Here is a 17,873-nt window from a genome sequence, read left to right as displayed (position 1 = left end):
TCATTTTCGGAAATAGTCTCACATTTTCTTTGTTTGCAAGTGTTGTGGGCCCATAAAATCTTATACAGATTTTTTTTATAACAAAAACCTTACATTCGATCTGAATCGGTATATTTTTAATGACGCATGATTGTTTGATTTAATTAAACTGTAAAAGTAACAAATAGTAGTGAATGCATAACATTTTCTGTCAATTGTAGATATTAATATGGATACACCCTGAAAATAATTATTAACACAAAACAAAACTTTACTCATTATGATTAAACTGAAATGATAATGATAATACGTACATTTGAAAACGAATACTCACTAAGCTTTTAAATTTATTCTAGTTTTTCTATTATTGTATTTAATGAATTAGTATCAGTTTTAGTATCACATTTTATATGTATAGAACATTTCTTCTTGCGTCTAGTATCCACTTGTAGATAGCGAAAGATTATGTAACAACTACCATTAAATGACAGGGTATGTCCATGTTCTGCAAACTCAAAATAGCTTATCCTTTCCAAGCTCTATTACCCGTAAAGTTTTATCATATAAAGTACAATTTAAGAACACCAAGATTTAAAACATACTTCCTAAAGATTTCATATTATTTGTTACTTCCTATTTATTTAACGTTCACACCGTTTTAATGCTCAACTCAATACAGTCCGAAAATGAACCTGACTCCCACAGGTGCCACCGACGCGCATGTGCGTTCAAAATGTATGAATAATTATGACAGCGGCACTGGGCGAAGTTCCGATAACGCACATGTGCGTCGGTGGCAGTGAATGCGTTAAGATGTCTGGTGTTATTCACAATTAGTGCGTGTTTTGGTTGAAGGCTTGCTTCGTTTTCGGATTGGTACACTCGTGTACTTTCTTGTTGTTTTGAAAATGATTCACGTTGTTTGTACTAACATTAATTTTGGCTGCCATTTGGTTTGCGGTTTTTTATGGTTATGATGACCGTTACTTTGGACAGGTGGAGTGCGATTTGACAAGTTTTTTTTTATATTTAGTAGTTTGACGGCGAAATGCTTGGCGCATTTGACCACTTTTGTCGTATCTCAAATACGAGTAAATACGTCAGTAAAATTGTCTTGAAGATCATCGATTTTCAGGTGCATTCCTGCAAAAATATGTATATATTCGAACCGCTCAAAAATATGTTACCACAGCCTTACTACGTCTTAATAAGAGTCTATGGTACATATTTTTGAAGGGTTAGATAAGTTGTATTTTAACACTCGACTGTACAGTCGAGTTCGTAAACTTCTTAGCAAAAATTATATCAAAAATATCTGAACACGCTTCTACGCCGTTAACAATATAGTCGTGTTCGTATATTTTTGATGAAATATTTGCTCAGAAGTTTATGAGCTGGACTGTACGAGCTTTTTTAAAAGTAGCGACGATAATGCTTTGACCCTTAAGCCGCGCTGAATAAACGTGACAAAAGATTTATAAAAAAGTAATGGCCACAAACAAATCGCAAATCGAACCGCAGCCTTCTAACTTCGACCAGCAACTTAACACTATCTTTCAATAACAGGAGGAAGGCCGCATAGTTGGCGGCGGCGGCCGCACCGCGGGGGGTGGCGCGCGCGTCGCCCGCCTCGCAGCCGAGCTCTCGGGCACGGCCCCACCGGCTTCCCCCAAGTCCTCTAAACCTAAAGACTTGATGCGGTCCGTCGGGAAGATAGAGAGGGACGACTGGAACGTCAAAGAGATAGAGAGGAAGATATTGGAGAACAAGATGGGAAGGCCCGAGCCGAAAGCTGCCGAGAGGGTGCCCAAGTGGGATAGGGAGCAAGTGAGTTGGGTTTTTTGATTCGTTTGTTGGTTTGGCCAGTTATCTATTATCCGAACAAGGTGTTGCAGATATTTATGGGCGGTGGTGATCTCTTACCATCAGGAGACCCACTTGCTCGTTTGCCATCCAGTCGAATAATAAAAAATATAAATAAATAAAAAAAACTTTTTTGTTGACTGTACTTTTTGTTTTTGTCACCAAAACTACATTTGCATACCAAATTTCCAGTCGATGCTATTAACCGTTGAAGAGTTCCGTTCTGCGGAGACGATCCTGGCTGGACTACTAGGATGACACTACTAGATTATTGTATTGTCACGTGTTTTACATAAGTATGCCAAATTTCAAGTCAATCCGACTACTGGAAGTGGGTCCAATTTAACTTGCAAGATTTGACTACAGACAGACAGACAGGTGAAACTAAATAAAAGCTTGTAAAAAAATTACGCTTCGAATTCTCTTTATAATTTTTTTGTTGATTGATAAAAGAAAAAATCTAACTATTTATTTATTTAATAATATCTATTTATCCAGACAGCATGATCCATATTTTGTTAGTATTTCCCTTAGACGTACGTTAGTAATAATAATTATAACTAGCAAGCGAAAGGGTATTTTTTTAAGCTACAGTCTTTTGTAAGCTACAGTCGGCAACATACGACAGCTGAAAATGAGGGCTATCGCATATGTTTCTTTCAAAGATTAGCCTTGAATCCCAAGAGCATAAAATGTACAAGCTATTAGTGGAAGCTGTTTTGGCTAATGTATAATTTAAGATGTGATATTTCAACTGTAATAAATTGTGCTGTATGTTTCCCAAAACAATAAAATAAAATAAATAAATAAAATATGAATTCGCCGCTAGAGGCGCTAGTGTAGCGTGAGGTCTCCGAAATGTCAAATCTAATAGTTTGTGGGTGAGCTACGCGGGTTTATTTATAATTAGAATAATTTTGCGAATATTTTGCAATATCTGAAATTAATTATGGCAAATATGCGTTCCGGGGCAATGAATGTCCGTGTTTTGAGACAGTTTTGTCTTTCGGAAACCTTTGTCCTCCCTTTTTTCCGAACAAAACGGGGACCATGCAACACTGTGGCATGCTCGATATTTTTATGGTACGGTTTTAAGGTGTATTAAATATGATTTTAATCTAAACTTTGTTTTCACGCCCGTAATAACAGACTTTGAAAGCCATACTTAAAAACCTTACGCAACAGTGCGCCATCTAGTGAGACAAAAAACGATAGCCCTCATTGAGCCATAGGCATTTCGTGACGCCTATGGCACGATTTTCAGCCTTTTTTTTACCCGACTGCAAGGAGTGGTATTGTTTTTCGCGGGTATCTTGTATGTAAGTATCGTGTGTGTGGCCGACGGTGGCGTTCAAAAGGTTCAAGTGTTGCACGATTGAAAACTCATTTCTTACAGCTTAGGCCACGTATCCTAAATAAAAGTTTTTGAGGTTTTATTTTGCCAGAAAACTACTCATTGTTGTACGTGTTTATGTATTATTTGTTTCAGTTCCTGGGCCGCCAGAGGCGCCTTAAGGAGGGCGAGAACGAGGAGAAGTGGGGGGAGATCGACGAGACGCTCCAGAAGCTCGACCAGAAGTTGAAGGACTCGGGGCGCCCGGACCACGGCACTAAGAAGGTAAAGGAATGGACTGTCTGACGTCACCTATATGTTAGAGTTAATGTTTGTTGAGTTAATTGATCATTAAACCGGTTTTCCAAATTAAAATTAGACATTTTTTATTAGAGCTGTTTGTTTAGAATTTTTGGTCAGCGGTGTCAAATATTGTTTTGTTCTTACTGTTTGTTCTCAGGTCGCCAACTTAGCAACGAAGTTTGTTAAAAAGGAGGAACCGGATGCCAAAGTTCAACCGAAAGACGAGGTAAGTAGACGTCTTCTTACCTTAAATTTGACTAGTTCCGTGTTTTTTTTACCTTTTTTTATTTCCTACTTTTGTACAACAAAGAGTTTAATAAACAAACAAACAAAAAAAATATACCCTTAATTTAGACCGATGTGAAGTTAAAATTTAAGTTTTGATTACCTATTCAACATTTCATCTCTATGGGTTGTTTTTCGAAATAATCGATGAGATATGCTGTAATAAAAATTTCAAGTTTGCTTCAGTGGTTTCTTTTTAGTGAAGCTTGTTGCCATGGTATCGTCTCCTGAGTTACTTATTAAAAGTATGATTTTATGGGGTACAAATCCACTAAAAGTTAGGAGTTGTGAAAGTTTTAAGGCCAATGGGGTATTTTTTATATCATTAGAAATAACCTTTCTTATTAACAGAAAAAAATATCCGATTCTTAAGTAGCATCAATTAATTAAAAAAAAATGAAAGAATTTTCTCAACCGCCCAATTACGACAGTCCGGTCGGATGCGGGTTGTTGCATAGTCCAGAATTAAAAACAATAAAAAGAATATATGTGTCTTTGACTCGATCGTTTTGACAGGTGACACTCTTTACCGGGCCGAATATTACTGACATGGAAATACCGACCCTGTTTTTCATGTGCAATGCCCATAGAAACTGACATGAGCTGAACTTGGAATATTGCGTGCAAAATACGAAATGCTTAGAAAAATATTAGTTAATTTTTTCGTAATGGCTACGGAACCCTATTTCGGGCGTTACTTCGTCTTTTTATTGAAAAACACTTTTGAAAACTAAGATGTATCAATTAGCAAGGACATTGTGATCCATTTACATGCTTTCGGTATCGTAAGTAATAGTTACTGTTTTAACTGTTTTTTTCCATGTTTTTCAATAAAGACTCGTCAAGATTGTTTACCCTTTTTCTAATGCTAAAGAAACGAAGTATATAGATATTCACTACTTTGAAAAAATCTCGTATCTCAAATCAATACGTCAACAAATTTGACCCTTAAAACAATGTTCATTAAGTTCACTCGGAAAGCTCAACGATGTTGAGATACCAGCTTTTTTCAAAGTAGTGACGAGATGTATCTAAAGTCACCAATTTTGGTGTAGTTAAAGAAGAAGTGGGGCGGTCCGTTGTCTGCGGGCGTGCAGTGCGCGGCGTGCGGCACGCGCGTGTTCGCCGCCGAGCGCGTCACCGCCGACGGGCTGCAGTTGCACCGCGCGTGCTTCCGCTGCGCCGTGTGCAAGGCCGTGCTGCGGCCCGGGTGAGTGTTGGAGCCGGCTGGACGCCAGGGCCGGATTTAGAGCTTTGCGGTGAAGGGAAACATCGCGAGGAAACCTGCACAAACCTGCGGAGCAGTTCTCAATCCGCACTGGGCCCGCGTGGGAACTATGGCCCAAGCCCTCTTGTTCTGAGAGGAGGCCTGTGCCCAGCAGTGGGCCGTTTTAGGCTGGGCGGGATGGATGGAGGCCTTGGGGCAACAATGAGGACCATTTGAGATTTTGATATTTTACTAATTGCCGGATTGATTGTGTTTACTCGTCAGAATTTAAAAAAAAAACGATCTTTGTACTGTGGGGGCTCTCTTTTGTGGAGGCCTCGGGCTGTTGCCCCGTTTGCCCTTCTCTAAATCCGGCCCTGCTGGTCATAGAGAGGGAGAGAAAGAAAGGAAAAGAGGGATAGAGAAAGAAGAAGGGAGAGAGATAGGAAGTGTTTCATGTTCGAAGTCCCTAAAACAATACAATATTTGACATATCCAGAATTTGCCATCCTATCTAATCTATCTTTCGCATTTATTTATACATACATCAAAAATTCTTGGGATATTCATTATCCCTACTCAAATTGGATGTTTTCACTCACTTGTGATATCCTATATTGAAATGTTAAAAAATGTCTGGTGTTAAAAAATATCCCGTATAGCATCACTTCGTTTAAAAAACAACTGGTCTAAAAAACAATTGTTCCTAATCTGTTTTAGTCGAAAACTTGAAAAAAAAACTGCCACGCGGCGCCTCATCTACGCGGAATAGGAGCTCCGCTGCTCCGTCGACTTTGAGTCAAACAATCTTAGACCACTTGCTACTTGGACAAGTTGCTACTTACACCAGTTTCTTCTTAGCAAGAGTGCTACTCAGACCAATGAGGGCTATCGTTTTTTGTCTCACTAGATGGCGCACTGTTGCGTGAGGTTTTTAAGTATGGCTTTTAAAGTCTGTTATTACGGGCGTGAAAACAAAGTTTACATTAAAACCATATTTAATACACCTTAAAACCGTACCTACTATAAAAATATGAAGCATGCCACAGTGTTGCATAGTCCCCGTTTTGTTCGAAAAAAAGGGAGGACAAAGGTTTCCGATAGACAAAACTGTCTCAAAACACAGACATTCATTGCCCCGGAACGCATATTTGCCATAATTAATTTCAGATATTGCAAAATTATCACAAAATTATTCTAATTATAAATAAACCCGCGTAGCTCACCCAAAAACTATGAGATTTGACATTTCGGAGACCTCACGCTACACTAGCGCCTCTAGTGGCGAATTCATACGCGATAGCCCTCATTGCTAGTTTGCTGCTTAGACCAGCTCCTTTTTAGACGAAATGATACTTTCTTACCCTTTTGATGAGTAATATTAGCAGGATTTAAATACGAACGGTGCCGTTTCCCCAGGAGCTACACGATGGAGCGGTACGGCAGCCGGCTGGTGTGCCTGCGGCACGGCGCGGCGCCGCCGGAGCCACCGCCGGCCACGCCCACGCCGGAGCGGATCAGCGTCGAGGTGTCCGACAGCGGCGCGCGCGAGATCGACGAGGACGAATGGACGGATCGGAACTGCTTGCTGAGCGAGGCCAGCGCGGCCGGCGGGCTCAGGTGACACCTCACAACCTTGCTCTCCGTAGGGGAGCAATCAAAACCGACATGACTTTACCGGCCGAGCAATACCGACCTGATATTTGGTAGCTCAAATGGCTTCGAAATAACAGCGCGGTAAATTACCCGGTATGAATAAATACCGCTCTAACCTTCCCGACCTGATATATACCGGCATGATAATCGACGGTAGCTAATAATTACCGACTTGTTTTTCCCGCCCGTTTGTGTTAGGTTCAATTGTGACCACAAATGAGCGAGCCGAGCGAGCGTGCCGCGGCAGCGGCTGGCGATGCGCCAGGCCCAAATTAAGTTATATTCTACTAAATTTATTAATATCCCGTGTACAGTCACCAGCACCAATATCTGACACAACAAGCGTGCATTAATATCTGACACGACTCTATTTCTAGGGCCGAAAGGACGTGTCAGATATTTTTGCACGCTCCGCTGTGGCAGATATTAATGCTGGTGACTGTACACGAAAAACAGGGTCGGTATTGCCATGCCAAATATGTAATTTGCAGGCGAAGAGTCCAAAAACCCAATTATGGTCTGTCCCAGAATTCGAGATACTAAAATGACGTTTCATGTGTTACCTGTTTTTTGCGTCTCATAAATAGTGATGTGCCGCAACCGGTTATCACCGAAAGATTTTGTAGGTACCAATGTATGTATGTCGTAAAATATTAAGATATGAACGGATCTGTGATGTACTAAAATGTAGGGCACTTAGGACATTCTAGAAAAGGTAAAATAGGTCTAATAAAAATGCGACCGTTTTCGAGATATTTCGACTTTTTATAGATGTTGATGTTTAAGTTTCAATTTCATTCTAAGTAAGTGTTACATTAACTAAATAATATGAGAATAATGAATATTTGATTTATTATTCTATGATATGAATATCTAAATAAAAAAATATATTTGAAACAAAATCAATAATTCAAATTTCTTCAAAATAAATTTTCTGCGTGTTGCTTATTCTATGAAACGATACACAGGGGTAATAAAAAAAAAACAGTTGAAATTGGAAATTCTTTATTCTGAATCTGTTGAACTTTCAGTATTTGTCGTACTTGAATTAGATGCCTCAGAATCATCATCATCACCTACGTTTATTATGAAATTTTCCGCCATATCTTCTATGACAATACGAGTAAAGTAACGAAAATCGGTTGAATACCACTTGAATACGAAAAACATGAACAATGACGTTGTGTGATATCTGAGGGCCTACTCCGGAATTCGAAAATCAAAGTTCGTACCGTAACGTCCCTCTCACTTACGTATTAAATTAAATAGTAGTGTCAGAAGGACGGAACGACACGAACTTCGATTTTCGAATTTCGTAGTAGCCCTGCTGGCCCTGACTACGAAATGCAAAACTCGAACTTCGTATGTTGCCGTCCCACTGACGCTTATCTCATTCAATACGCGAGTGAAAGGGACGGTGCCATACGAACTTCGTTATTCTAGTTTTGTAGTAGCCCCTCTGTATTATTTTTTACGGTGGCACTAAGTGATGAACACTGTATTTTTACCTGTGCTTAGATTTCAACACTTTATCGTATGATAAAGTAAAATGGAAAGTAGAATATTGAATGCATTAATGTTATTTTTGCTATCGTAAAATAAACATTTTATCGGTTATTTACGAAACCGAAATCACGGAGCAGCACTGTTCCTTTTATGCTGGCCACATTATTTTTACGTTTGACATTTCAGACTGTCATTTTAGTATCTCGAATTCTGGGACAGACCATAGATGGAATTTATTTAATTATAATATATAAATTACATTAAAAAGTTCTTAAAATTAAGTTTGTTACAAAAAAAAACAAAAGTTAAGTTTTGTTTTTAATTAAGTGGGACCATGATGATCCAATTACCGTTGATCTATGGAGCCGCTGTTTTTAATATTATCCCCGGTCCTGGGCCACACATTGTATAGTGCGAACTCAAAAGCAACCCTTTCTTTTCCATCAGTGACGAAGACGAGTCCAGTTCGGATGAGTACACGGACGCCGCTTCGGACCAGTCGGGCGGGCAGTCGCCGGAGCCGGCGCCGCCCCGCATACGGCCTTCGCTCTACTCGGACGAGTCGAGCGGATACGACGACCTCTCCACAGGCCCCGAGTGTGAGTTCATTGTCTTAACGAGATAAAGTGACCATTCGCAAATTACAAGTTCCTATCATATTGTCCTTCTCACGCACTTATAAAATACTATTGGCGTGAGCTGGGAGGATTGCTAAAGTAGACACTGATGCAGAAAAACAATTACAAGAGTTATTAGGTAGGTATTAACGAGTAGTTTTGGAGTAAGTCAAATTATCTTAAGATACAGTGAAATTGGTATCATGTTACGAAACCTGTAAGGTTTATTATATACCTCTACCTTGATAAAGGTTCAACTCCTAACGCTAATGTAACAAATTCGCCCTCCGAGGTATTAAAATCGATCAAGAATTGTGTATTTTAGAAAATACTACTAACGTGCTATGTCAAGATATGTGTGGCGCCACTTTAATCGCTAAAAATGCTTCAATGGTGCGCCTATTCACTGGATTATATTTTTTTCCACGACTCTCCGTTAAGCGTGAACCTATGTCCCCGCAGGCGCGGAGTCCTCAGGCGGCGAGTCGTGCTCGCGCATGCGCGCTGCCCGCGAGGCGCGCCGCCGCGAGGTACCCGCGGACGCGCGCCCGCCCACCGACAGCAGCGAGGTACCGCGCTGCCGGCTCGCCTGACCAGGCGGACGTTAGTTCCACAACTAGTGTTAGAGAGCCGCTATATTGACGCCAGTATAGCCGGCTTACGGAGGGTTGTGGGAGATGGGAGTAAATTGAGTGAAAAAAAAAACGATTACAAAAGATAACACGAGTGTAGCCGGATTTTGGAGGGTTTTGGAAGGTGGATGTAAATTGAGTTATAATTTTCGAAAGAGAAAAATTTAAGCGAGTCTGGCCGTATTTCGGAAGGTTGTGGGAGACGTGTGTAAATTGTTTAAAGAATAGGTAAATTTTAGAATTAACTTAGGATAATGAAAGGTCTAAATCTGTGTAAATATCGAATGAGACCTGCTTAGAGCCACGTCAAATTTTGATTATCAGAATTTGAACCTAAATGTCGATCGAGTTGAATGTTCTTAATTTAGTATGCTGGACCTTCCAAGGAAAAAGGATCTGAAATTTAGTCAAATTTAAAATAGTCTTGATTTATATTTAATTACTTTATGTAAGCGCTTTTTAAATGAAGATTTAGTGGAAAAGATCTGATTATTAGTTTAATTCAAAAGTAAATCAAAAAACAAAATATTCAACTTGATTTGCAGTCAACATCAAACCGCTCAACTTATAAATTCACTAAGCATTTATTATTATTTTATTACTTAATTAGTGCAAGTCAGGGTAATTAGTTGTGGAACTATCGCGTCGCTTTGTGTCTGGAGGCCTCTCCGGGATCGAACTAAGGAAGCGGTAGGGAGGTGCGCCGTGAGCCTGTCTGGCGCCGCCCCGCCGCCTCGTCCACTCACCCATTCAATCAACCATTCATTCAATCATTCAATGTTTTGCTATATGTTCAAACATTCGTACAATAGGCTAATTAGGTTTGTCATAGTTGTGAGCGCACAAAGTGCGAATTGACACATGTACTTTGTTTCTTTTCATCAGAAAAAAGGTAAATGAACTCGGATTTTTTTATTAGTTTTTTTTTTAAGTTGAATAAACAAATATTTTTCATACAATTTGGAACTGCACTAGCTTCAATGCACTGGCATTACAAAGAGAACTTTGTTTCATTCTAAGCTGCATTCTGAAAATCCCCGTCTATATAGGGAGTTTTAATACACCCGTCGGGATGCAATATGGCAGATCACTCACGGTCATACACTGTATGTTCACGCTAGCTTAACCGGGGGCGGCTGCCAGGCGGTAAGAGTGTAGTGTGCCCACACTAACTATCGTCCAACAGTTGAAGGTTTTTAATTAAAAAAAAAAATACATTTTGAACATCGATTCAGCTAAAATAAGGCGCATACTCGATATTCTTTTGTTATTTTAAAGTTTCGTTTTCTAATAGTGCCAATAGGACTATATTGCTAAAGCACCGCAGTCTTTCCGTCCGTCACAGGGTTCTATCTTTTGAGCCGTAATAAGTAGATGCTTCAGCTAAAATAAAGTTCAATTTAATTCTTTAGGGAAGGTGGCTCCGTCAATTAAAAAATACGGGGACCCTCTGAAACGAGTTTCGTGTGTTTCGATGTTATCAGTGAGCTTATTTTTACCCGATTGTCCGAAGGAGGGGTTTTTTTTTTAATTCGACTGGTTGGCAAGTGGGTCTCCTGATGGTAAGAGATCACCACAGCCCATAAACATCTGCAACACCAGGGGTATTGCAGATGCGTTGCCAACTAGAGGTTTAAGATGGGATACCTCAAGTACAGTAATGTACTAAAATAATTTCCTTGCTCACCGCGACCTTACGATAGCTGCTATCGTAAGGTCGCGGGTGAGCAAGGAAATTATTTTAGTTCATTGATATGACCTCCGCAAAGTAACGTCTGATTCAATAAATTACCAGTAATGTTTTTTCCTCGCTACTCTGCTACCACATGTGCAAGGCTACATCTGTGCGACGCGTGTTTTCATGTAGAAACAACCCCCTTCCACTTTCACCTGAATCAAAAGGGGCCGCACAGGCTCAACTATCACAAACACCACGCAAAATGTATGTAATGTAATGTAATATGTACACGTGTGATAGCGGAGTAAGGAGGTTAAAGGAAATGGTTGAATCAATTTTTAAATCGTATCATAACTATATATGCGTGGTACGGAACTCTTTATATGTGAGCACGACTCGGTCTTGGCCGATCAAAAATAAATTCATTTTTTTGTGCAATAGCTATCGATGTAAACATAGTTTTTTTTTCCATAGAGATTCATAATTTTTTGATTTTTGAAAACCTTCAAGCAATTACAATTTGATGGCGCTTCTTGATGTCTATATATCTATATATGCTTAATTCTGTTATTAACTGCTTTGAATTATAAATATGTATCAAAAATCCGATGTATGTATATATCTGTTTATAATATACCTATACGTGTAAGTAACGCTGTGTTGGGTTTTATATAACATTTGTATTTTATTGTATTTATATTTTGGTGTCAAGTGGGAAGTCGTTTGGGATCGAAATTGCTTGAATAGCTGGTGGAAATGTTTATGAAAATGTTCGAATCGATTACCTAGTTTGTTCAAGCTATTTTGAGTACTAATTGACAAGCAATGTGCCATCTCAAAGTGCGGGCGGTAAGTTAGTGTGGATACCATTCACAGCGCACTTTCCTATTCTAAGCGGTAAAGGTCAAAATTGCGTAAAACGACTCCTAATTTATACACTTTGCTTTTGAGTCTTTGGAGCGTGATGTGCAAATTTGACTTTTATTGATCTTGTTATTGACATGGACGTTAATAAAATAATAAGACTGCCTTTTTTTGATGTTAAAATATTTCTTTAGTTACATTGTAAAAAAAAGTGTGAAGTATTTCTTTAATCTGTCTTCAATAGATACCAAAGTAATTATAGAAAAGAACATAAACCACCTTGAAAATTACTATAACGCCCGTCTCTTTGTCTTTTAGTCTTTTTTGTTACTTAAAACAAAATTATTGTTACTAGCAACTGGACAATATAAAGGACATTTTTTTTTGTGTATGTTTTTGTAGTTATTTAAATAAGTCAAAATAGGAAGCTATTAAAGGACGAACCTTCTAATCTTAATTCGACAGTCTTATTATTTTATTGGTTACAAATCACGAAATGGAAAAAAAGAGGGAATGTCATGTCAACGGACACGCCGATCGTAAGTAAGATAACTGAGCATATTTAGTTTAATGAACTAAAAGAATTGCTCACCCGCGACCTTTTTTCTTTTAGTTCATTGATATGGACCTCCGCAAAGAAACGCCTGATTCAATGAATTAAATATTTAGTTTATTACGTGTAGTTCATTTTACAATGTAATATTTTAAAGACATCTATCGTGAGATGGCTACATTTTTATAAACAGCCGTCAATTATCTTTCCCTTATTCAACGCTAGGTGGCAGCACATTGAATGCAATTCTCATTTACATACGTACAACAAGACAACGATATACCGTTCTAATTATGCTACCGGTTCAGAAATGATTACTTTTTGTGAATAGATACTAAGACTAAAAATCGCAAAGATTCCAAAGTGTAGATAAATACGCATGAGCGTTTCCGACGACCCTGGTTTCGGTACAAACGGGGACTAATTATATTCCCTCTTTTTTCTATTTCGTGAAGCGAAACGAAATGGCAAATATAAATGAGTTCTAAGCGTATCTCAAATAGTTGGCGAAGCACCATCTCGCGTCAGAGATTGAGGGCTATCCATAAATACGTCACATTTTGGTGTGGTCCATGGTATTAGTTAAATACTGAATATTAATTTTGAGACACGTTTTAGATAAAAGATTCTCAAAGTCCTTCTCCACATAAAGGGTTGGAGTAAAGTGAGCTTTGGCCACAAAGATATATGATTGGATAAATAAATAATAATTTGATACAGCCTTATTATGCCTTTATCTTTTCTAAGTAGAGTCGTGGCTAGCTTTTACTATCTCAATCATATATTTTTGGTTAAAGTGCATTTGACTATATTTTAATTTCACTGGAATTTCTCTAGCGGTAGATATTAACTGTGAAAACATTAGTCCAATTTATCTATGTTTATGACTTTTCTCTGGTCAAACATGTCAACCGTTTGAAAAATCCATATCGAAATTATTCACATACAATCTTTCAACATCCCAATTAAGTTATAATTGCTTGCTTCCTGCCAACTACATCGCGCCGCTCACAGGTGGAGTCCGAAGATGAAAGCTCCTCGAGCGACGACGACGTATCCTCAGCCACTGAGGTTTCCACCGACAGCGAATTCGCGGCCGAGGAGGTCGCTCCCCCTCCCGCTATTCTCGTCACCGAGCCCCCACCTCCCCCCAAACCTATCATAGAATATCCCCTCAGCAGAACCAAATCAGCTGGCGGGCTAGCCACCAAACGAGCTTTAGAACTAAAGAGGAGATACCTCCTCGGCGAACCTTCGCCACCCGCTGTCAGAAAATCTGATTCGACCTCCCAATTGGACACGAAGTTCGAAGCCTTCAGATCTACTATAACGGAGTTCCAGAAACTTCTCCACCCTGCAACTACAGCCAATCAGAGTCCTGTCGTCGCTTTCCAGACAGAAGAAAAGAAAGCCCAACCTATGCCCGACATCATCAAAAATCTGTGCGACGATGCTCCTGTTGACTTACTGTCGAGAGAGTCTATAAAAGCCGTGAATAAAGAATGGAGAGAAGATACTATAAAGGAGAAGGAACAAGAGCTGGATTCAGATTCTTTATCGGATTCCTCTCACACAGAAACAGCGCCGAAGTCAGTACCTAGAGTAGAAGTCCACGACGAAGGAGGGGAGCTGATACAGCTGGATAGTTTAACCATTATAAATAGCACGGAAGACACGGAGGACAAAGCGTCAGGGACGGCGACAGCCACCGGTCCGACCGTAGTTGCTGCTGAATCAGAATCATCAGAATCATGCAGGGATGCGACAACACTGGCGCTCACGGAGACTGAACTCTCCGATTGGGCAGCAGAGAGCGCTGTACTAGACGAATGCCTCGACGACAGCAAACGCAACAAACCTAGAAAACTGAGCGGCTTGAAAACCGTGCACGACGCCAAAAATATATCCACAATATCCTCACATGTCTGCGGCAAGGCGAGCCCGGAGGCCGTGGTCTATTCTAACGCGTTGGAGCATTTCGAGTTCGCCGACGAGGGCGACCAGGACCCGTCGATAGAGACCCCGGTTACCCCCCGAAACGAGGGTTATATGGAGCTCGTGGACGAATACGACCCGTATTCACCCAGCAACGATAGGTCCATGTGTTTCATCGAGAGAACATGCTCCGAAACCGTCGTTAAACCCTGTCTGGCTGCATCCGAAGTTGTAGAAATAGAACCGGTCATAGAAGTCAAAACGCCAGAAACTAAACCAGAAGCACCGCTGACTACACCTTTAGACAATGAGAAACTTAGCGAAACGGTCGATCCTGTTGAAGACAATAAAGACTCCCTGTCACCGGATATGATAATAGACTCTCTTTCTCTCTCGGAAATCTCACCGCCTCTAGAAAAGGACGAAAAGCCTGAAATCGAGTCTGAATCCCCACCACTAGCTCCCGAAACACCAAAGACGCCGAACGAAACGAATTCCCTTTACAATTCTAATACACCAGTTCCGTTCGCGACGCCCTGTTTGCGGGTATACTCGCCAGCCATATGTAGGTCCGCTAGTGATAACATCAACCTGTCCTATTCGAGAAGCACCGATTCGCCATCCCGGAGTATAGAGCTATCTGTTTCTATAATGCTAAGCTCGGGGTCCGTGTCACCGGTCAGCCCTGTGCCACTAAACACGACAGACAAAGTCCAAGAGCTGAAGCGGGAGCGTGAGGAACAGACCGAGGTGGTACGGAGATTGGTCCTAGAAAGGCTAGGGTGTGGCCCAAGGTTGAATAGAAAGTCCACGCGACGCACGAAGATATCCCCTTGTTCGAACGTCCCACCGCCGGTACCGCCGCCTCCTACACTCCCGGCGCCGCCGCCTCTCCCTCCCCCGCCGGAAATCCCCCCTCCCCCGCCCAGACCGGCACCCCCCCTCATGCAAGTCACCCCCTCCTTCTCAGACCCGGAGCTAGCGAGGGAGCGACGTAGGAAAAGCATCATGAAGAGTATATCCAACTATTTGAATCGACGGCTTGGACCACGGCAGAAGGTATTGTTTTTGAACTTGTTTCTTTTTGGGGTATCATTTGTTAATAATGTAAATAATCGAAGTAGACGAAGGTGGCAGTTTAATATTAGATGGGGTGTCCAGCAATTGGCAATTGTAGTTAGACCACTGTTAATTATATTCGAATCACTTATTGCATAAGAATAAAAACGAAATAAAATACTAAAATATTAAATAATGTATAATAATGTATTTTGCATTTGGCAGATATTTCTTACTATTCCCTCTTTAAATCAAATTTGTTTAGTTGTCATTAAATGAACATTTCTAAAAAAGTTTTTTTGCCTTCGTTTAGTTTGAGACTGATTTACTTATAATCTAGCTTGAGTTACATAATCTTCTTATTAATTTGTGTGCTATTTCCATATTTGTTTTCACGAACCAAAGAATTTTGTTGTCATTTTTTTTAAGTCATTATGAATAGGAACATATTGAGAGACTTATGTTATTTCAGTTCAGTTTCATTCACATTACCAATCTGTGTTTTTTTTTTTGCAAATCAGTGTCTGAAATGTATTGTATGTATGGATGTTATTTGAAATGACCAAATTTACCCTGTCTTATCTAGTTATTTAACGTACGCCTAACAAATAAGACCAAGTTTCCTTTTTTTTTTGAGGATGTTTCTATTCTTATGCTCAAAAACACATAGTCGAGGACACCCTGACAGTAGACTAACACACGTTGATTTTGCAGTGGTATTCGGAGCCGGAGCTCTCGTCACATGTAAGGAAACAAACTACGTGTCGTGGCATGCTCGCAACGCGACTAGCACGACACACTGTTGCTACCGATAAAGACTTTAATGAAAAGTCAAATGTCACCGGCGATGTGTCGTGCTAGCCGCTCTGATCGCTATGTGCACGGCTTGCTGTGATGTTGGATAAAAAATAGTCTATACCACGCGCCATATATATCTGCCTAAAAGTTCATTACTTAATACTCAGTTTTGACGCATTTTTTACATTACTCCCGGATTGTGCTCGAATCGCTTAACGGTATAGTGCCTATTCAATTATTGGAATTATACCTTTATAGTTTTTGTGGTACTAGTCGTGGCAATGAACTTTTAGGCATAGTTAGGCGGCGAAAGGTATACATGTCGATTGAGTGAGACAAAACAAGGTGAAATTTGTCGTTACCGGGAAAAAACACACTCAGTATGTCGCATACGCGTGCTGAAGAAGGTTTCGTACAAATTTAAAGGCCAGCAAAAATTAACTTTGTGCTTCATAGAAATTCTAGGACAGAATTGTTTTCGAGGTGTCGTCTGAAAAACGTTTTGCCGTCGACCGAGCTGATCGAAGTCGTTTTCGCTCTTGAATATTGCGTGAATGTAAAGCATTTTTTGATCAGCTAAAACCGATTCTGCCTCAATAGGTATAAGGGAGACCCTTACTTATGAGTCCTTACTTCTTGCATATCATAACTCGATGGCAACGCAAAGTGCATGAGTTTGCTCTTGTTTTACATAAAAGCTGTAAGTAAAGTACAAACTTATGTTTTCTGGCTTTTAAGGCACAGAGTTCTCTGTACGCGTGTCTCATTGGCACTTTTAAGGATGAGATCAAAGGTAAATGATCAGAAAAGTCGGACTAATTTTTTATCCAACGTCAGTCACGTGGTCGTTTTGACCTTTAGTCGCTATATCAATGGGCTGCTGTTTATAAAGGCGTACAACTTATAGAGCTGGGGTTTGTATAAGCGAGATCGTCATTTCCTCTCGATCTACAATTCTAAACAGAAGTAATTATAAGATGAATAGTAATGGGAGAGCTGCTTATAAATGACTGAACATGAAAAAATAAATCATCAGTGTCAGTTGAAAAAAAGAAATGTAAGAGAATGTAATGTGCATTCGGTCTCTTTCTAGAAAAATTAAATTAAGTATGGGCTTTCTATGGTCGGCGTGTCATAAGATGTCATATGTCACGTCGGATCTCTGTCTAACTGACAATTTAGAAGGTATTATCTAATAATGTCTTCAACTTTCGTGATTTTCCCTCATAGTCAAAATACCTAGCACAGGACTTATCACGCCAAAACACACGAGTAATATTTACCTCGACGTTTCGGCAACATAACAGTGGCCGTGGTCACGAGTAGACTGAAGTGTGGGGTGTCAAGTCTTCGAACTACCCGCACTTGATCACAAATAGTACCGGCACTACTCGTGTGTGTGTTAGCGTGATAAGTCCTGTGCGTGGTATTTTGACTATAGGTATTATCTTGTCTTATTTCATCATCATCATCATCATCCCAGCCTATATACGTCCCACTGCTGGGCACAGGCCTCCTCTCAGAGCAAGAGGGCTTGGGCCATAGTTCCCACGCGGGCCCAGTGCGGATTGGGAACTTCACACGCACCATTGAATTGCTTCGCAG

General features: G+C 40.2%; 1 protein-coding gene across 6 annotated transcripts in view; it reads left to right on the top strand.

Moving 5' to 3' along the window:
• Window positions 1-17,873, top strand: part of Mical (Molecule interacting with CasL) — a 51,893-nt gene that overhangs the window by 22,576 nt on the left and 11,444 nt on the right. For 5 of the 6 annotated variants that reach the window (XR_012452371.1, XM_074100557.1, XM_074100548.1 and 2 more), the window contains exons 13-21: window positions 1,546-1,806; window positions 3,332-3,460; window positions 3,636-3,704; window positions 4,819-4,973; window positions 6,390-6,590; window positions 8,580-8,731; window positions 9,212-9,318; window positions 13,491-15,470; window positions 16,185-16,214. Coding sequence is in view for 5 of the 6 variants with exons in the window: in XM_074100557.1 (XP_073956658.1) it covers window positions 1,546-1,806; window positions 3,332-3,460; window positions 3,636-3,704; window positions 4,819-4,973; window positions 6,390-6,590; window positions 8,580-8,731; window positions 9,212-9,318; window positions 13,491-15,470; window positions 16,185-16,214 (3,084 nt within the window). In the remaining variant the exon portion in view is untranslated. The remainder of the gene's footprint in view (window positions 1-1,545; window positions 1,807-3,331; window positions 3,461-3,635; window positions 3,705-4,818; window positions 4,974-6,389; window positions 6,591-8,579; window positions 8,732-9,211; window positions 9,319-13,490; window positions 15,471-16,184; window positions 16,215-17,873) is intronic. The other variant, XM_074100541.1, reaches the window with a different exon arrangement.

The sequence above is a fragment of the Choristoneura fumiferana genome, chromosome Z, assembly GCF_025370935.1.
Source record: "Choristoneura fumiferana chromosome Z, NRCan_CFum_1, whole genome shotgun sequence".
In the NCBI taxonomy this organism is placed as follows: Eukaryota; Metazoa; Arthropoda; class Insecta; order Lepidoptera; family Tortricidae; genus Choristoneura; species Choristoneura fumiferana.
The sequence above is the reverse complement of the archived record's forward strand: the minus strand, read 5'-3'. Positions and strand labels throughout refer to the sequence as shown.